This window comes from Babylonia areolata, chromosome 30, assembly GCF_041734735.1.
Source record: "Babylonia areolata isolate BAREFJ2019XMU chromosome 30, ASM4173473v1, whole genome shotgun sequence".
Classification (NCBI taxonomy): domain Eukaryota; kingdom Metazoa; phylum Mollusca; class Gastropoda; order Neogastropoda; family Buccinidae; genus Babylonia; species Babylonia areolata.
In genome coordinates, this window is record NC_134905.1 from 2,681,620 (window position 1) to 2,705,166 (window position 23,547).

At 45.1% G+C, this 23,547-nt stretch overlaps 1 protein-coding gene across 1 annotated transcript in view; it reads right to left on the reverse strand.

Moving 5' to 3' along the window:
* Positions 1–23,547, reverse strand: part of LOC143275357 (cohesin subunit SA-2-like) — a 72,578-nt gene that overhangs the window by 26,990 nt on the left and 22,041 nt on the right. The window contains exons 13-25 of the mRNA XM_076579414.1: positions 22,574–22,688; positions 19,041–19,144; positions 17,786–17,875; positions 16,380–16,469; positions 15,756–15,815; positions 12,810–12,953; positions 11,641–11,711; positions 10,314–10,401; positions 9,115–9,195; positions 7,865–7,957; positions 6,375–6,528; positions 3,903–4,036; positions 806–907 (exon numbers count right to left, since the gene is read on the reverse strand). Coding sequence (XP_076435529.1) covers positions 806–907; positions 3,903–4,036; positions 6,375–6,528; positions 7,865–7,957; positions 9,115–9,195; positions 10,314–10,401; positions 11,641–11,711; positions 12,810–12,953; positions 15,756–15,815; positions 16,380–16,469; positions 17,786–17,875; positions 19,041–19,144; positions 22,574–22,688 — 1,326 coding nt within the window. The remainder of the gene's footprint in view (positions 1–805; positions 908–3,902; positions 4,037–6,374; positions 6,529–7,864; positions 7,958–9,114; positions 9,196–10,313; positions 10,402–11,640; positions 11,712–12,809; positions 12,954–15,755; positions 15,816–16,379; positions 16,470–17,785; positions 17,876–19,040; positions 19,145–22,573; positions 22,689–23,547) is intronic.

A 23,547-nucleotide genomic window follows, 5' to 3' on the forward strand; every position in this document is an offset into this window, starting at 1 on the left:
GACACACACACACACACACACAGACACACACACACAGACACACACACACACACCAAGAAAACCATGGGACACACACACACACACACACACAGACACATACACACACACCAAGAAAACCATGGGACACACACACACACACACACACACACACACAGACACATACACACACACCAAGAAAACCTTGGGACACACACACACATACACACACACACAGACGCACACACACCAAGAAAACCATGGGACACACACACACACACAGACACACACACACACAGGTAATCTCCACCCCACCCCCATTAAAAAAAACAAAATTTGTATGAAATCATCACTCTGGACTCGTGTTCTTCTTACAAAGTAATGTATCTAAGTGAAATTTTAATCCATGTTCTGTAAGTGAAAACCGACATTTTTTTTGTTTTTTTGTTTTTTTTTGTTGTAAAGTGTGTGTAAATCACACACACACACTCACACACTAACACACACACTCTCACACATAGTGCCGTAAACCCTGCACACAAAATACAACACAATCCAGAGCACACTGTACACATTGCACACACACACACAAACACACACGCACAAACACAAACACACACACACACACATATAACACACACGCACACACACACATGTTGCACACACAAACACACACACATCACACACACTCATACACATCCACACACACACAAAAAAACCACACACAAAGACACAAACACACACACACACACTCATACACATCCACACACACCCACACACATACAAACACACACACAAACACACATCCACACCCACACACAGTACCCACCTGTGTGAGGCTGATGGCCAGAGTTTTGGCCGTGTTGACTTTGTTGATCTCTCTGGCCTTGCTCAGTGTGGCCTTGATGATGTCCCCATAGTCGTTGTAAAACTGAAATCACACAGGCCAGAAAAAAACGGTTGAGACTAACCTGTAGGTGGTGACTTGTCCTATGAAGAGACAGGGTTCCCAGGTGGTGGGCATGAAGCCAAAAAAGGACCTTTAAAGGACTTTATAAGGACCTCAAATCAGTTTAAAAGGACCTCTGCCGACATGACTTTACAGTACACCCCAATCTATTTGACATGCAGAACAGCAGACACTTACCTCTCATAAACGGAAGAACAGCTAATCCCATTTGACTGTCGTATTTAGTCTTTGCAATTCACGTCACTGTAGGCTAGGCCTAAGCAAAGCAGCAGCAGCAGGCGTGACTCACAGCCACTGTACCACGCTTCGTGTCTGCCACCGAGCAGAAAGCGCACTACTGTTAGGGCCTAGGCCTATAGGCTGTATCCTCCTACAGTAAGTACTGAGTTTCAGACGATCGCGTCGGCATCTTTCAACGCGCTTTGCAACTTGCGGTTTTGGTGTCGAAGGTGTTTCAGTTTCGTTCTCAAGTCTCTTTCTCTTCATAAAACAGGACTTAACAGTACCTTTCAAAAATTAAAAGGACCTCCTGATGAGTTAAAAGGACCAACTTGCTGAATCAAGGCCTTTTGACCAAAATCCAATTCCTAAGGACTTAAAAGGACTTGAAAGGACCCTACGAACCTTGAGAGAGTATCGGGCCCTAGGCCCTTCTTCATGGGGGAGAAAAATTTTAGAATGGAGAAGAAAAGAGAGGGCAAAACCAAGACAGAGGTAAAACGAAGAACTGTGAGGAGTAATCAGAGAAGAAAAAGAAAAGAAAAAAAAAAAAAAAAAAAAAAAGAACAGAGAAAAAGGTGAGCAATATTTACAAAGGAAAAGAAGGGGGGATGGTTAAACACTGGAGAAGGGGGGTGGGGGGGGCGGGGTGGAGGTGGAAAAAGAGGGTTGTGGTTCGCCAAAAGATGAAAAGGTGTAAGAATATGTGTGCTGGTCAGTGTGTGTGTGTGTGTGTGTGTGTGTGCCTGTGCGTGTGAAGGGAGAGAGAGAAAACACATACATACATATGTACCAGTCATGTAAATTGAAACAGTTCACACGTGTACCTACATGTACCATGTAAAACAAACTACACGCAAATGTATCCCTGTGATGTAAAACTGAAATCATATATATGTACCAATCATGTAAATTCAAACAGTTCACACATGTACCTACCATGTAAAACAAAAGTACACACAAATGTATCCCTGTGATGTGAAACTTTAACATTATACACATTACTGTCAGTACTATCTGATGACAGACACACACACACACACACACACACACACACACACACACACACACACACACTGTGATGTAAAACTGAAACATACACATTCCTGTCAGTACCATCTGATCACACACACACACACACACACACACACACCCTGTGATGTAAAACTGAAACACTACACACATTCCCAACACACAGAGACCATCAGACAGCGATGCAGACCAACAGATACATGTACCTACCATGTAAAACAAGCTACACACATATCTATCCCTGTGATATGTAAAACTGAAATATTACACACATCCCTTGGGCACTGGCCTCTTTTTTTCTTTTCTTTCTTTTTTGACTCACTTGTGACAAAGCGAGTCTATGTTTTAACCCGGTGTTTGGATGTTGCATTAGTTTAACAAATTAAAACTATAAAATTCGAATGAACATAACAGAGAAACTGAATCGGCCATGTCAAACGTCTACATCTATCTAGATCCAGAGAAAACGGCTAACTGTTGCAGTGTGATTGCGGCGATAGCCATGTCTCCTTTACCGCGGACTTAAAAAGAATTTTTAATTGCCCTTAAAGATTTTTTGAATGCCCAAGATACGCCAGAATAATATGATTTAAACAGCGTTACTCACTGCGAATACCGCAATCGATTTATCGCCCTTTAAAAAAGCATGTTTAAATGTTATACTTTTGAATGTCAGCTAAGGAGCCCCGATAGTGTAATGGGTAAGACAGTTTCTTCTCACCCAAACACGCAGGGTTCGAATCTGCTGTTAGGACTTCCTTTATTCTTTTTCTTTTAACCTGAAGCTTTATAATAACAAATACAGAACACATTTAAACGATTAGATTTTTTTTTTTTTTTAAGTGTATCACAAGTGAGTCTTGAAGGCCTTGCCTCTCTTGTTTTTGTGTGTTTTTTTTTGCTACCCAGTCATCTGCACCATTTCAGTGGCATTACTCCCCCCCCCACCCTCCCCACACCCCACAGCTCCCCCATACACAACCACACCAGGGTTCGTCTGTCACAGTCCCAGCCATCGGCAGTCCACAGGGAACCATCAATGTTGGGTCGCCAGGAGACCACACACCAGAGGAGACCCTGCACTGCTGCCGAGTCACTTCAGTGGTGCCTGTTCTGACTGAACTTATTTGTATTTGTAGTTCTTTTTATCACAACAGATTTCTCTGTGTGAAATTCGGGCTGCCCTCCCCAGGGAGAGCGCGTCGCTACACCACAGCGCCACCCATTTTTTTGTATTTTTTCCTGCGTGCAGTTTTATTTGTTTTTCCTATCGAAGTGGATTTTTCTACAGAATTTTGCCAGGAACAACCCTTTTGTTGCCGTGGGTTCCTTTACGTGCGCTAAGTGCATGCTAGCACACGGGACCTCGGTTTATCGTCTCATCCGAATGACTAGCGTCCAGATCACCACTCAAGGTCTAATGGAGGGGGAGAAAATATCGGCGGCTGAGCCGTGATTCGAACCAGCGCGCTCGGATTCTCTCGCTTCCTAGGCGGACGCGTTACCTCTAGGCCATCACTCCATCTACAGGCAACTTAGGGGCACCACTTACTATGCCCCCTACTGACGACAATAATCCCTCCAAGTCGCGGGAGCCAGACTGAGTGAGCTGGACACAGGCTTCCTAGGGGAGGGGAGGTGCAGGGGGGGTGGGGCGGGGAGGGGGGGGGGGGGGCGTGCATTTACCAGTGGGCCACTGACTCACCTTCATGTAGTGTTTGAACATGTCGGCAGCCACCTTGATGCTGATGACGTTGTACACCACCAGCTTGCAGAAACACGCCAGGAAGTTGCGCCGCTTGTGCAGCTCCTCAATCTTCACGTTCTCGTCAACGTCGTCTGAGCACACACACACACACACATGAACACACATACATACATACACACACACATACACACACACATACACACACACAGAGCACACACACACACACACACACAAATGAACACACATACACAGAGCACATACACACACACACACACATGAACACACATACACAGAGAACACACACACACACACACACATGAACACACATACACAGAGCACACACACACACACAAATGAACACACACACACACACACACACAGAGCACACAAACACACACACACACACAAATGAACACACATACACAGAGCACACTCACACACACACACACACACAAATGAACACACACACACACACACACAGAGCACACACACACACACACAGACACACACACACATGAACACACACACACACACACACAAATGAACACACATACACACACACACACACACAGCACACACACATACACAGAGCACACACACACACACACACACAGCACAGCACAGCACAGCACAGCACAGCACACAAACACACATACACAGAGCACACACACACACACACACACACACAGAGCACACACACACACACACACACAACACACACACACACACAGAGCACACACACAACACAAAGACTGGTTCACACTCACACACACACACAGAGCACACACACATACCCACACACACACACACACACACACACACACACACACACACACACAGCACAGCACAGCACAGCACAGCACACACACACACACACACGCACACACACACACACACACAAATGAACACACATACACATCCACGGATGCAATAGCCGAGTGGGGAAAGCGCTGGACTTTCAATCTGAGGGTTCGAATCTCGGTGCACCTGGTGGGTAAAGGGTGGAGATTTTTACGATCTCCCAGGTCAACATATTTGGACACCTGCTGGTGCCTGAACCCCCTTCGTGTGTATGCGCACGCAGAAGATCAAATACGCACGTCAAAGATCCTGTAAACCATGTCAGCGTTCGGTGGGCTATGGAAACAAGAATACACTCAGCATGCACACCCCCGAAAACGGAGTATGGCTGCCTACATGGCGGGGTAAATAAAAACGGTCATACACGTAAAATGTTACATGTCTGTCTGAGTGTGTATGCGTGTGCATCTGAAATGTGATTGAACGACACAGGAAATGAATGATGAGCGCCCAGTGGCAGCCGTCAGTCGGCTCTACCCAGGTAGGCAGCCTGTGGTGCAAATGTCCCCGTGTATGTAAAGCGCTTAGAGCTTGGTCTCTGACCGAGGATAGGCGCTATAGAAGTATCCACATCAATCAATCAATCAATCCACACACTTCTTCTGCGTTCGTGGGATGCAGCTCCCACGTTCACTTGCATGTACACGAGTGGGTTTTTTACGTGTATGACCATTTTTACCCCGCCATGTAGGCAGCCATACTCCGCTTTCGGGGGTATGGATGCTGGGTATGTTCTTGTTTCCATAACCCACCGAACGCTGACATGGATTACAGGATCTTTAACGTGCGTATCTGATCTTCTGCATGCGTTTACACACGAAGGGGGTTCAGGCACTAAGCAGGTCTGCACATATGTTGACCTGGGAGATCGGAAAAATCTCCACCCTTTACCCACCAGGCGCCGTCACCGTGATTCGAACCCGGGACTCTCAGACTGAAAGTCCAACGCTTTAACCACTCGGCTACTGTGCCCGTCACATCCACACACAAATAAACACACACACACAAACACAGGCACCTCGCATCAATGACACACCACCACACGACAACTGACCGTGGCAAAAGTGAACTTCTCCATCGCAAAAGTACTGAATACAATAGTTCAGCATTACTGAGAGAGGAGGAGTTTGTATTATACTCCATGTTTGGTGTTACATATACTTACCATGTCAAACTGATGCAAACTAGGCCTATTGGTTTGCTCTGCTTGGCCAAATTTCGCGCGGCTAACAGTGAAAAGACAGGCCCGCCCGCTCTCAGCCAATCAAACGCCTCTAAAAGCTATAAGCGCTGAACCATTCCTTTGGCCAAGGCTCTCCACGCCATCTTGTCAGGTTTACGCTCTGTCTCGTCTTACGCTTTTTTTGGCTATTAAGCGTATTCATTTGGCCTTATTTTGCTGCATGCGGCCACTGTTTTACGATAAAACAAATGCAGCAACACTGTACATTTTTCATTCATTCAAAATTTCTGTCAGTCACATCACACACACACACAAACCACACACACATACGCACACATACTCTTTTGTCTTGAACACATATTCTCACGTGCTCACACGCAACCAAACTCTATCTCACACACACACACACACACACACACACGTACCATCCTCATCCTCCACGAACACCTTCTCAGAGAGGAAGTTACTCAGACAGTACTGCAGGCTGCGTTCCACCTCGTACACCAGCGGCTTCAGGTGAGGGTTGTCTCCCATGTGTTTGCTGAACACGATCAGGAGGTCGCAGATCGTCACGTACGCCTGGGAACAACACACAGATAACACATCGTCAGATTGCCACCGACACGACACAAAGAATACACATCATCAGATTGTCACAGACACGGCACACAGATAACACATCGTCAGACTGTCACAGAAACGACACACAGAAAACACACCATCAGATCGTCACAGAAATGACACACAAAAAACACATCATCAGATCATCACAGGAACGACACACAGAAAACACATCATCAGATCGTCACAGAAATTACACACAGAAAACAAATCATCACAGAAACGACACATAGAAAACACATCATCAGATCGTCACAGAAACGACACACAGATCACACATCAGATCGCCACAGAAACAACACACAAAAAACACAACATCAGATTGTCACAGAAACGATACACAGATATGACATCATCAGATCATCACAGAAACGACACACAGATAACACATTATCAAATTGTCACAAAAATGACACACAGATAACACATTATCAGATTGTCACAGAAATGACACACAGATAACACATCATCAGATCGTCACAGAAACGACACATAGAAAACATTATCAGACTGTCACAGAAACAACACACAGATCACACATCATCAGCTCCTGCCCTCCCCCCAGCCCCGCTTTTTTTTTCTCTTTTTCTTTTTTTTTTTTTTTTTTTTAATCATCTAATATGACTGATAGTGAAAAGATGCTAAACTAAAGAACACACACACACACACACAGCAAACACCACACGATCTTACCTCCTCACCACACTTATTGGTGTGGGTCACACACACACACACACACACACACACACACACACAGACCACACAGCAAACACCACACGATCTTACCTCCTCACCACACTTATTGGTGTAGGTCTCACACACACACACAAACACACACACACACAGCAAACACCACAGAATCTCACCTCCTCACCACACTTATTGGTGTAGGTCACACACACACACACACACACACACACACACACACACACAAACACACACACACACACACACCACACAGCAAACACCACACGATCTTACCTCCTCAACACACTTATTGGTGTGGGTGTCACACACACACACACACACACACACACACACACGTACACACACACACACACACACACACCACACAGCAAACACCACACGATCTTACCTCCTCACCACACTTATTGGTGTGGGTGTCACACACACACACACACACACACACACACACACACACACACACACACAGCAAACACCACACGATCTTACCTCCTCACCACACTTATTGGTGTGGGTCACACACACACACACACACACACACACACACACACACACACACACACACACAGCAAACACCACACGATCTCACCTCCTCACCACACTTATTGGTGTGGGTCAACAACAGGTCATGGCAGTTCTTCATCAGACTGTCCAGTCTCTGCTTTAGCGTCTTCATCGCCTCCTGATCACATCGTCATAGCAACATGTAAAGAATGCGTGTCATCTGATCGCATCACCATAGCGACACATGTGTCTTCATCGCCTCCTGATCACATTGTACATAGAAACACGTAAAGAATGCGTGTCATCTGATCGCATCACCATAGCGACACATGTGTCTTCATCGCCTCCTGATCACATCGTACATAGCAACACGTAAAGAATGCATGTCATCTGATCGCATCACCATAGCGACACATGTGTCTTCATCGCCTCCTGATCACATCGTACATAGCAACACGTAAAGAATGCATGTCATCTGATCGCATCACCATAGCAACACATGTGTCCTGATCCCATCGTCATAGCAACACATGTCTTCATCACTTCCTGATCACATCGTCATAGCAACACATGTGTCTTCATCACTTCCTGATCACATCGTCATAGCAACACGTCTTCATCACTTCCTGATCACATCGTCATAGCAACACATGTGTCTTCATCACTTCCTGATCACATCGTCATAGCAACACATGTCTTCATCACTTCCTGATCACATCGTCATAGCAACACATGTGTCTTCATCACTTCCTGATCACATCGTCATAGCAACAACACACGTGTCTTCATCACTTCCTGATCACATCGTCATAGCAACAACACACGTGTCTTCATCACTTCCTGATCACATCGTCATAGCAACACATGTGTCTTCATCACTTCCTGATCACATCGTCATAGCAACACATGTCTTCATCACTTCCTGATCACATCGTCATAGCAACACATGTGTCTTCATCACTTCCTGATCACATCGTCATAGCAACACGTAAACAATGCACGTGTCTTTATCACTTCTTGACCTCTTCATCACAGCAACACATTAGTTATGTATGCGTCTTCATTGCTACCTGGCACATTGTCATAGCAACACATCGGTAACGCACGATCTTGTCTTGTGTTCAGTTCATCAGACTTTTACCAGTATCATCAACGTAAAATCATTGCAATTAAACGACAAACTTAACATCTGCACTAAACTGATCAGCTCCAATCAATTCAAATGACACAAAACATCACTCATCAAACTGCTGATATCCATTACAGGGTCAGGGTTGTCCCCCCCCCCCCCCCCCTCCCCAATCCACTGAAACAATCTGTAAAACAGTGCATTACCGGGTCAGGGTTGTCATCATTGAAGCGGTTCAGGTACCACAGGACCGCCATGGAACACGACGCCACTGCTTTGCACACAATCTGCAGGGAACAAGAAAACATCATAAATAAATGAGAACACACCCAGTATCACTACAAACATAATCACACCACACACACACGTGCCCAACACCACAACAAACACAACCTACACACGTACCAAACACCACAAAAAGAACACATCACACATACACCCAATACCATAGCAAACACACCAACCACCACAACAAACACGAACACGCCACACACTTACACCCAATACCACAAACACACACAAAACACACCCAACACCACACACACACACAACATCACAACACAAACACACCACACACACACACCCAACACCACACACACCACAACACAAACACACCACACACACACACCCAACACCACACACACACACAACATCACAACACAAACACACCACACACACACCCAACACCACACACACACACAACATCACAACACAAACACACCACACACACACCCAACACCACACACACACACACATCACAACACAAACACACTGCACACACACCCAACACACACACTCAACACCACAACAGACACCACACACAGAGTCACACACATCCAACACCTCAACACACACACACACAGACACACAGATACACATACACCCAACACAACACACACACACCAACACAACACATACTTGCACCACCACAACACACACCCAACACAACACACACACCTACACAACACACACTTGCCCCTACACCACAACACACACCCAACACAACACACACACACACCTACACAACACACACTTGCCCCCACACCACAACACACACCCAACACAACACACACACCTACACAACACACACTTGCCCCCACACCACAACACACACCCAACACAACACAACACACACACCAACACAACACACACACACACACCAACACAAAAGCAAGTGTTGCTTATTCAATTTACCATCATGAAATAAAATCTTGACTTGACAACACACACTTGCCCCACACCACAAAACACACCAACACAACACACACACCCAACACCACAACACACACCAACACAACACACACACACACACACCCAACACCACAACACACACCCAACACAACACACACTTGCCCCACACCAAAACACACACCCAACACAACACACGCACAACACACAGACTCACATCCTCGGAGATGTTGGCCCCCTTGTTGGAGATCTCGATGATGTGGAATAACTCGTCCCACAATTCCCAGTTACTCAGGTCATGACAGCTGTCACACACACACACACACACACACACACACTTGTACAACAATTTACTATTCGCCACTAAAAAGCTGTACACAGATAGGCTCTCCTATAAGCTGACAACCACAACTTATACATATATATATGTGACAGTCAGTCGTGTCCGACTATGACCATCAGAACAGCAGAGGAGGCAACTGCTGTTCCAACTAATTGGGCTAGAATTTAATTATAGTGGAGAGTGTCTTGCCCAAGTACATCCCCACTCTCTCGGCCAAGAGGGTTTTAGGACAGTCGGCGTTGGGATGGTTCCCAAAAGGCCAACTAGCCCACAAGGCTTCAGCACTAAGAGCCAGTGCAATTTTGCCTCCTAGTTTGAGAGTCATTGTCCTTCACAAAGGACTAAGCTGTAAATGGTTTCCCATTGACTGGAGAAACCATTGATAATACAGCTCTCACTTTGCTGTTGGTCCAAATGTAAACTTATGTCAACCTGTGATATAAGCCGAGTGTTGGGCCGTATCCACAACAGCTGGGTGGTTAAAGCGTTAACCCTTTGAGCCCTGACCACCGCTTTACCGGTGGTAGAGAAAAATGACATAATGCCAAGCCACCGGTTGAGCGGTGCGTAAACACTTGTGTCATGTTTTGCTATTGGTTGGCTTATATTGAAGAGCCAATCAGAAAAACCGTAATATTCTGACGTCAGCGAACGTAGTACCAACATGGCCATGCCTTTTCACTGTGTTTTGTGCATGTGCTAAAAAAGATCGATTTCAATATAAGTCAACCAATAGCAAAACACGATACAAGTGTTTACGCACCGCTCGACCAGTGGCTAGGCATGATGTCATTTTTCTCCACCACCGGTAAAGCGGTGGTCAGGGCACTCTTTTTATATCTGCCGTGACACATAAAATACCAATTATTTGCAAATTCTGGCTCAGGAGCTCAGGCAGAACAGTTAAAACTGCTCAGGAACTCAGGGCTCAAAGGGTTAAGACTTTCAATCCGAGGATCCTCAGTTGAAAACCACATCACAGCACCCAGTGGGTTAAAAGGTGGAGATTCTCCCAATCTCCCAGGTCAACACAAAGTGCAGGCCTGCTAAATGCCTGAACCCCCTTCGTGTGCATACGCACATGCAAATGGTCAAATACACACATTAAACATCCCATAATCCATGTCAGAGTTTCTCCCAATCTCCCAGGTCAACACACACACACACTCACACACACTCACACAACACACCAGACACTGACCAGTAGAAGGCGTAGATTCTCTTCAAGCTGGCCAGCAAGGCAAACACCTCTTCATCGTCAGGCTGTTCCCCCTGTCACACACGCAACAGGATGACCATACACAGATAATAATAATTATGTATTTATTATCAGCATTTACACCTAATCTTTAAAATAAGCCCAAGGCATTTACAAATAGGAAACAAAAAACAAAAAAAAATACACTTAAATATCAAAAAGGAAAAACCGAACACAAGATACAAAACAATATTAAATCATTCACAGCCCCCACCCCCCCCCCACACACACAAACACACATTACACACACACACACATTAAGTCATAAATCATAAATAGTACACCATCTAAAATACAACCTACAAATTCTGAAACTCTCTCACTCACTCACTCACTCACTGATTTCTTCCTAAAATTACGTTTAAGTAACATACTTACCGGCAGGGGTCTGATTCCTGTCCTGTGCATACTACTACCTGCCTATGCGGAGAAAAACGAAAGTAGCTACGGCCGATAACCTCCTGAAGTAGGTTACCTCCCCTGTGCATCCCCGACTAGCACCCTCTTTTTCCGGCAACCATCCTGACTCCTGATCCTGTGCTCTTCATATGGCTAAGTTTTTTTTTCATATTTCTGTCTGTCTATCGATTCTTTGACATTCAAACTGTTTCACTGTGCTTTCCTGGATTCGTCTTTTAATTCATCACTTGACTGTTCGGTGGGTTGTGGAAGCGGGAGCGTACCCAGCATGCACACCCCTGAAAACGGAGTATGGCTGCCTACATGACAGGGGTAAATAAAGAAAAACGGTCATACACATAAAATGTTAAATGTTACATGTCTGTCGGAGTGTGTATGTGTGCGTGCCTGAAATATGACTGAACGAGACAGGAAACGAATGATGAGCGCCCAATGGCAGCCATCAGTCAGCTCTACCCAGGCGGGCAGCCTGTGGTGTAAATGACCCCGTGTTTGTAAAGCGCTTAGAGCTTGGTCTCCGACCGAGGATAGACGCTATGTAAGTATCCATATCTCCCTACACCGTCGACACACAGACGACGGAGCCCAATCGGGGCTTTATAACATTCCGAATTTAACCGTTTCACTGCACTTTCCTGGATTCGTCTTTTAATTCATCACTTGACTTCTCCCTACACTGTCGACACACTGACCTCGGCAAAGAACTCCTGCACCGACTCGTGGAACTTGACGACCAGCGTGTCGATCAGGGTTTTACGCGCCACGTCACACCTGCCTGCTATGGCGTACTCCTCACAGCACAGGCTTTCAAAGCACTTGGAGCATGCCTCCAGCACCTGCACATGATCATTTGAGTGAGTGAGCTGAGCGAGTTGAGTTGAGTTGAGTTGAGTTGAGTTGAGTTGAGTTGAGCTGAGCTGAGCTGAGTGAGTGAGTTGAGTGAGCGAGTGAGTTGAGTTGAGTGAGTGAGTTGAGTGAATGAGTTGAGCGAGTTGAGTGAGTTGAGTTGAGTTGAGTTGAGTGAGTTGAGTTGAGTTGAGTGAGTGAGTTGAGTTCAGCGAGTGAGTTGAGTTGAGTGAGTGAGTGAGTGAGTTGAGTTGAGTGAGTGAGCGAGTTGAGTTGAGCGAGTTGAGTTGAGCAAGTTGAGTGAGTTGAGTTGAACGAGTTGAGTGAGTGAGTTGAGTTGTGTTGAGTTGAGCATGCCTCCAGTACCTGCACATGATAATTTGATTGAGTTGAGTTGAGTTGAGTTGTGTTGTGCATGCGTGCATGTGTGTGTGTGACAATATAGCGTACTCTTCACAGCAGTGTACTCTTCACAGCAGTGTGTGTGCGAGTGTGTGTGTGTACGCGCACGCGCGCGCGCATGTGTGTGTGCGTGTGCATGTGTGTGCGCGTGCGTGCGTCTGGGTGTGACAATATAACGTACTCTTCACAGCAGTGCGTGTGTGTGTGTGTGTGTGTGTGTGTGTGTGTGTGTCTGTGTGTGTGTGTGACAATATGGCGCATTCTTCACACCGCAGGCTTTCAAAACACCTGGAACATCCCTCTAAAACCTGTACATCATAATCAGTTTCTGGTTCTTTGCATGTGTGTGTGTGTGCGTGTGTCTGTCTGTCTCTGTCATCTCTTTGTGTGTCTATGTGTCTCTCACTGTGTCTCTGTGTCTGTGTGTGTCCTCACAACACATGCTTTCAAAACACTTGGAACATGCCTCTGGTACCTGGACATATATAAGGGGTTTCTTGTTCTTTAAAAATTAAAAACAAATCAGTGTATCTGTGCATGCACACACATGGGCGCATTAACATGAACATGTATATTTCAAAATCCAGAAAGTGAAGGGTGAGCATTAAGAGAGCAGTCTCATCACGTTACAGAACAAAACCTCTTGGAAAGTCACTGAGAAATTCAAACACACATATTCATGCGCCCGTGTGCACGTTTACTCTCGAACACATTCACACACACACACACGCACACACACAGAGACACCACGCACACACACATTAACACACACACACACACGGACATACCACGCACAGACGCATACACACACACACACACATACTTGCTCTCATACCAATACACACTTGACCATAACTATCATGTTAACTCTCTCACCACCATATGCGACTTTAGTCAATACTGAGGGGTAATGTTTTTTTGTTTTGTTTTTTGTTGTTTTTTTTTGCTGCCCCATCATCTGCACCGTTTCAGTGGCATTACTCCCACGCCGCTCATTTAGATTCCCCCATACACAGCCACACCCGGGTTCGTCCGTCGCAGTTCCCTGAGGGGTAATGTTAACTCACTCAGTACGACCAGTCCTCTCTTCTCCTCTACACAGACCCCTCGGATGTCCAGTGGGTGTCTGAATGACCCAACCTTTAGCTTCCGTCGTCAGAATTGTGGTATTCTTTGTCAACATTCACCTCTTCAGTATAAGAGCGTTCCGCTTGCAATATTTTGATGATGGTAATTGGGATGAAACGCTGTTAACGTCGTCTCTTTCGCCGTTCGTATGGGGAGAGTTAATATGACTGTTTTTCAACTTGCAACAAAACTGGACAGCTGCAGGAAACTGACTTACCTCTCCCCCTTGACTTCAATGACTGAGTTTAACTCACTCAGGACAATGGAATACCATAGCATACCTGACGTAAGGTAGCGTTCCGGATGACGGAACGCTATAGCGGTTTTGACAATCAAAATTTTGTCCATGTTTTCCTCATGGGGTAGCATAAAAATTGCAGCTACACCGGGCATTGCGAACATATTCAAGAGTTGAATGGAAAGTTTCTTTGTGAGGTTCAGTAACTATACACTCGCTGGTCGAGCCGTTGACCTTATTACCCTACATGACAAGCAAATCTGCATACATATCGAAAATGGCGTCGCAAGCGATACAAGTGGAAATTTTTGGAGCAAACCAGATCACAACAGCAGCTTTTTACTGCTGCTGAAGTGACTGAAATGCTTCAAACCGAAGGTTTCGACATCGACGAGGATGATGAAGACGTTGAATAAAGTATCTGCAGTGAAGAAAGCTACCAGCAAGAAGGTACTGAAAGTGACTCAGCTTCTGAGAGCAGTGAAAAGGGAGGGGTGGGTGGGCGTACACACGACGTGAGAAGACGGGTCAGTGGGTCAAGTACAGGGAGTTTTGTATTTTTTGTGATTTTTTTCCCTGACCCTAACAAATGGGTCGTCTGCAGGGGGAAAGCAAGGGGTAAAAAACTATTCGTCCGGAGTGAGTTACGGTGAACAAGAAGTCCACGGTGTTGTTTTAACACAAACTGAATCACGTGACTGAGAGCGATGAGCCTTAACTCTCTCCATACGAACGGCGAAAGAGACGACGTTAACAGCGTTTCACCCCAATTACCATCATCAAAATATTGCAAGCGGAAGGCTCTTATACTGAAGAGGTGAATGTTGACAAAGAATCCCACAATTTTGGCAACAGAAGCTAAAGGTTGGGTCATTCAGACACCCACTGGACATCCAAGGGGTCTGTGTAGAGGAGAAGAGAGGACTGGCCGTACTGAGTGAGTTAAAAACATTTGGCGCTGGGGACAGCTTTTCACACAGAAACTAGGCGGTGAGAGAGTTAACCCATTCCAAACCCTACTCACGTCAGCATCGGTGTGTTTCTCCACTATTTCATGGAGGTACTGCAGCAGGGCCTCTAGGTTCTGCAACATACATGCCTCACCTGATGAAATGTTTTGAAACGTGCACGCACGTACGTGTTTATTACCATGAAATCTGCAACAGCATAGAGACACACACAAAGCACACTTATGAAGCACACATACACGTACACATACACACACACAAACACACACAGACATCACCACACACACACATGTGTATACACCACAAACACACACACATATACACACATCGCCACAGACAAACACACCACACACTCATATGTATACACCACAAACACACACAACACAACTTCGCCACACAATCTCCACACACACACAAACACTGCCCCCCCTCCACACACACACACAAACACTGCCATACACAAACACATGCACTGCCACACTCACTGCTGCACACACACACACACACACACACACACACACACACCATCAGTTGCCAAATACATGCACACAAATGCTCACACACACACACACACAAACACTGTCACACACCCATACACAAACACAGACACCCACAGCACACACACATACACACACCACCATACACGCACACACACACACACACACAAACCCATCACTGACCTTTTCCTGTCTACAGGATGTGTATATATCCAGGTCAAAGAACTGAGGGATCTGTAGCAGGTTGGCCACTTTGTCTGGATCCATCAGGTACTGTACATCACACATCACATCTTACATCATCATCACATCATACATCACACACCACATCACATCATACATCACATCACACATCACATCAGTCACAGGTCAAAGAACTGAGGGATCTGTAGCAGGTTGGCCACTTTGTCCGGATCCATCAGGTACTGTACATCATACATCACATCATACATCACACATCACATCACATCATACATCACATCACATCACATCAGTCACAGGTCAAAGAACTGAGCGATCTGTAGCAGGTTGGCCACTTTGGATCCATCAGGTAGTGTACATCACATCATATCACATCATACATCACATCACACATCATATCACATCACTCATTACATCGTACCTCACATCAAACATATATCACTTCACATCACACATCATATATCACATCACATCATGCATCACGTCATGTCACATCACATCATAAATCACGTCACACACATCACATCACACCACATCATACATCACATCATGCATCATGTCATGTCACATCACATCACGTCACACACAACCACACACACACACACCACAACCACACACACACACACCACAAACACACACACACACACACACCACACATTTGATCTTCTGCTTGACGGGCGCAATAGCCGAGTGGTTAAAGCGTTGGACTGTCAATCTGAGGGTCCCGGGTTCGAATCACGGTGACGGCGCCTGGTGGGTAAAGGTTGGAGATTTTTACGATCTCCCAGGTCAACATATGTGCAGACCTGCTAGTGCCTGAACCCCCTTCGTGTGTATATGCAAGCAGAACATCAAATACCAAGTTAAAGATCCTGTAATCCATGTCAGCGTTTGGTGGGTTATGGAAACAAGAACATACCCAGCATGCACACCCCCGAAAACGGAGTATGGCTGCCTACATGGCGGGGTAAAAACGGTCATACACGTAAAAGCCCACTCGTGTGCATATGAGTGAACGCAGAAGAAGAAGAAGATCTTCTGCTTGCATATACACACGAAGGGGGTTCAGGCACTAAGCAGGTCTGCACATATGTTGACCTGGGAGATCGGAAAAAACTCCACCCTTTTACCCACCAGGCGCCGTCACCGTGATTCGAACCCGGGACCCTCAGACTGACAGTCCAACGCTTTAACCACTCGGCTATTGCGCCCGTCAACGACCCGTTCGATTTTCCAGTCAAACCTGAGGAGAAAGGGCGAGAGCAGGAATCGGACGAGACAGACGAGGAAAAGATCAGAAGGGCAAGGAAACAGACACAGACAAGAGAGAAGAGCAGAGGGCGCCGCCAAAGGAGGACGGACCAATCACAGCGCTTCACCCCACTCACCTTCAGCAGCAGCTGAGGCAGGGTGACTATGAAGTGCTCCGTCAGTTTGGCCCGGTCCTCCGCCACCTGTTTGGCCTCCCTGGCCGTCAGCTGTCAGCAACAGATCAAACACGCACGTTAAAAGATCCTGCAATCCATGTCAAGTGTTCGGTGGGTTACGGAAACAAGAACATACCCAGCTAAGCTTACACCCCCCCCCCCCCCCCCCCCCCCCCCCGAAAACGGAGTATGGCTGCCTGCAAGGCGGGGTAAATAAACAAAACGGTCGTGCACGTAAAAATGTTAAACGTTGCATGTTTGTCTGAGTGTGTGGGTGTGCGTGCCTGAAATCTGATTGAATGACACAGGAAACGAATGATGGGCGCCCAATGGCAGCCGTCAGTCGGCTCTACCCAGGTAGGCAGCCTGTTGTGTAAATGACTCCGTGTATGTAAAGCGCTTAGAGCTTGGTCTCCGACCGAGGATAGGCGCTATATAAGTATCCATATCAATCAATCAATCAATATCAATCAACAGTCACGTTGTTCATCATACTACTGATAATGATAATAATAGTAATAACACTACGAATAACAACACCTGTTTGGCCTTCCTCACCGTCAGCTGTCATCATCAGTCACATTGCTCATTAGAAAGGTTTTGATTTTGAATGTTGATTCACTGTACCCCCTTCATGAGAGGCCATGGCCTTTATTGAATAAACTATCCGTATCCGTATCCGTATCTGTATCTCGTCCCTCCTTTCTTCACTCACTCCTCCGTTCTTCTCTCCCTCAAGGAAGAGGAACAAGCCCCCTGATAACCTCCGCCATTCTAATTCCCTCGCATCTTTTAAATCTCGTCTCAAAACTCACCTTTTCCCTCAGCAATAAGTTCAACTGTGGCAGGTCCACTTCCTTTGCGTTAGCTGTGCTTGACTATGTGTGTATACATATGTATGTGTACATAACTACATGCATGTATATGAATGTGTATTGTGTGTGCGTGCGTTTATGTAAGTTTGTGCCTGCCTATGTGTGCGTATGTGTTAGGGTAGCTGTTCGATACACATGTATTTAAAATGTATGTATGCAGCGTGTGTGTGTGTGTGTGTGTGTGTGTGTGTGTGTGTGTAGTCACATTCTGGTGTGTGTTTGTAACATAGATACAATGTTTTATGTTAACAAAAGCGTTTTTGTAAAGCACCTAGAGCAGATTTCTGGACAGTGTGCTATAGAAAGTATCCATTATTATTATTAATTAAGGAAGTGGTCACCTTTCTGTTTGGCCCCCTGCCAACAGGGGACTCCCCGGTGGCCGCCTGGCGCACACAGCACACCGTGATCTCTATCAGACTGGACTCCTGCCGGTCGTCCAGGGCTGCACACACAAAAACACCATGTCACCTTGTGAGGGGGGGGTGGGGGGGGGGGGTTGGTTGTTTGTTTTTGTCATGTCCTCAGTATCTGTATCAGTAGCTCATCAAGGAGGCCATCACTGCGTTCGGTCAAATCCATACACGCTACACCACATCTGCCAAGCAGATGCCTGACCAGCAGCGTAACCCAACGCGCTTGACGGTCGTCCAGGGCTGTACACACAAAAACACCATGTCACCTTGTGAGGGGGTTTTTTTTTTTTTTTTTCTTTGTTGACTCACTTGTGTAAACAAAGTGAGTCTATTTTTTAACCCGGTGTTCGGTTGTCTGTGTGTGTGTGTGTGTGTGTGTGTGTGTGTGTGTGCGTGTGTGTGTGTGTGTGTGTGTGTGTGTCCGTGTGTGTCCGTGGTGAACTTGAACATTGACATTTTCTCTGCAAATACTTTGTCAGTTGACACCAAATTTGGCATAAAAATAGGAAAAATTCAGTTCTATCCAGTCATCTTGTTTAAAACAATATTGCACCTCTGGGATGGGCACAAAAAAATTTAAAAAAAGAAGCCTAATTATATGCAAACTGCATTTACTGTTATATTTATAACTTTTGTATTCTCTAAACTTGGCACTTTGACCTCTTATTCTGACACAACAAAAAGAGGAGTCATTATTATCATTTTTTGTTCAAACAGGAACTTCTTTTGCTAAGCATGGAATTTTTATTTATTTTGCAAATGTTTTAGTGCAGATAGTAAAAAAGGGAAATTACTGTGTAATTAATGCTAGGGGACTTAATTTATCACAAGCGAGTCTTGAAGGCCTTGCCTCTCTTGTTTGTTTTTGTCATATCCTCAGTATCTGTATCAGTAGCTCATCAAGGAGGCATCACTGCGTTCGGTCAAATCCATATACGCTACACCACATCTGCCAAGCAGATGCCTGACCAGCAGCGTAACCCAACGCGCTTAGTCAGGCCTTGAGAAAAGAGAATAAAATAAAATAAAATAAAATAAAATTTAAAAAAAATAAATAAACGAAAAGAAAAGAAAAAAAATAAGTAAAATAAAATAAAATAAAATAATACATAAATACATAAAAAGACTACTACTACTAATAATAATATTTATAAGGCGCAAAATCTTGAAGTCAACTCTAAGCGCACAACAACAACAACAAAAAAAAAAAAGACAACAATGATAAATAAACAAATAGATGTAAAACATGCAGACACACATTCACACATACACATGCATAACAGATATGCAACAAACATGCAGTTTCACAGACATGAAAGCACGATCAAACACACATAAACCTACAAGAGCCCCAACACACACACACACACATTACCCTGCACCCCCCACCCCACTCCTCCACACACTCATTTCTAGGCTCATACATCAACAAACTACTACATCCACATACACCAACTATGAACAAGGGCAAGGCATATATGCTTTACTTTCCTTTTTGTTTCTCATATCCTCATACATCAACATACTACTACATCCACATACACCAACTATGAACAAGGGCAAGGCATATATGCTTTACATTCCTTTTTGTTTCTCATATCCTCATACATCAACATACTACTACATCCACATACACCAACTATGAACAAGGGCAAGGCATATATGCTTTACATTCCTTTTTGTTTGTCATATCCTCATACATCAACATACTACTACATCCACATACACCAACTATGAACAAGGGCAAGGCACATATGCTTTACTTTCCTCCTGTTCTAACAAACTGGCATATTCTTACTTTTTTTTTTCTTTCTTACTTTCTTTTTCTTTCCTTATTTTTTGCCTTTGTGAGCTGAATTTCCAACATTCATGTGAGAGTGAAATTCATCTGCATGAACATATTTATGCCCATCCATAAGGCAGTAATACTTTGTTTTTTTTTTGGGGGGGGTTCTTTTTTTACCACATCATACATCAGATCATACATCGCATCATACATCACACAATACATCACATCATACACATCACACTACACATCACAGACTACATCATACACCACACAATACATCATACACATACATCACACAATACATCATATACATCACACCACACATCACACAATACACTACACAATACATCATAGCATACACCACACCATACATCACACAATACACCACACCATGCATCACACATCACATCATACATCGCACAATACATCATACATCACACACAACATACATCACATCATACACCACATTATACACCACACCACACATCACATCATACACCATACCACATACATCACACCCTACATCATATACACCACACCACACATCACACACCATACCACATACATCACACCCTACATCACATCATACACCACACAATACATACATCACACATCACATCATACACCACACACTACACCATGCACATCATACATCACACAATACATCATATACATCACACAATACACTACACAATACATCATAGCATACACCACACCATACTTCATATCATACATCACACCACACATCATACATCACACAATAAATACATCACACACACAACATACACCACACCACACATCACATCATACACCATACCACATACATCACACCCTCCATCATATCACACACCACACCATGCATCACACAGCACACCCTACATCACATCATACACCACACAATACATACATCACACCACACATCACATCATACACCACACACTACACCATGCACCACATCATACATCACACAATACATCATATACATCACACCATACATAACACCACACATCACACAATGCACTACACAATACATCATAGCATACACCAGACCATACTTCATATCATACATCACACCACGCATCATACATCACACACACAAACATACACCACACATCACATCATACACCATACCACATACATCACACCCTACATCACATCACACACCACACCATGCATCACACCCTACATCACATACACCACACAATACATACATCACACCACACATCACATCATACACCACACACTACACCATGCACCACATCATACATCACACAATACATCATATACATCACACCACACATCACACAATACACTACACAATACATCATAGCATACACCACACCATACTTCATATCATACATGACACCATACATCACACCACACAATACATCATACATCACACAATAAATACATCACACACAACATACACCACACCACTCATCATACGCCACACATCACACCATGCATCACATAGCACACCCTACATCACATACACCACAACACATACATCACACCCTACATCACATTACACACCATACATCACACCCTACATCACATACACCACACAATACATACATCACACCGCATGTAATACATCACACAATACGTCGCACCATACATCGCACACCACATCATACATCACACACATCACACACGGCCAGCGACTCACACTCTTCCCCACGCCCGGGCTCCTCCAGCAGAAGGTCTGTCATACACTCCCAGTCTTTCATCATTTCGTTGATGTCCCACAGGCTGTCCACCAGGTAGGCTGCGTGTTCATGGAGCTGTCACATCACACCACATCGTCACACATCACACCACATTGTCACACATCACACCACACCACCACACATCACACCACATCTGTCATACACTCCCAGTCTTTCATCATCTCGTTGATGTCCCACAGACTGTCCACCAGGTAGGCTGCGTGTTCATGGAGCTGTCACACCACATCATCACACATCACACCACATCGTCACACGTCACACCACACCATCACACATCACCACGCATCGTCACACCACATCATCACACGTCACACCACATCGTCACACATCACACATCACCACACATCGTCACACCACATCACACCACATCACACGTCACACCACATCGTCACACGTCACACCACATTGTCACACATCACACAACATCTGTCATACACTCCCACAGGCTGTCCACCAGGTAGGCTGCGTGTTCATGGAGCTGTCACATCACACCACATCGTCACACATCACACCACAGTCACATATCACAACACATCACCACACATCACACCACATTGTCACACCACATCGTCACACATCACACCACATCGTCACACATCACACCACACCACATCATCACATGTCACACCACATCATCACACATCACACCACATCGTCACACATCACACATCATCATCACATCACATCATCACACCACATCTGTCATACACTCCCACAGGCTTTCTACCATGTAGGCTGCGTGTTCATGGAGCTGTCACATCACACCACATATGTGTCTGTTTAAGTGTGTGTGTGTGTGTGTGTGTGTCTGTGTGTATGCCTGCATGCATGTGTGTGTGAGTGAATGTATGTGTCTGTCTAAGTGTGTGTGTGTGCCTCTGTGTGTGTGTGTGTATGCCTGCGTGCATGTGCA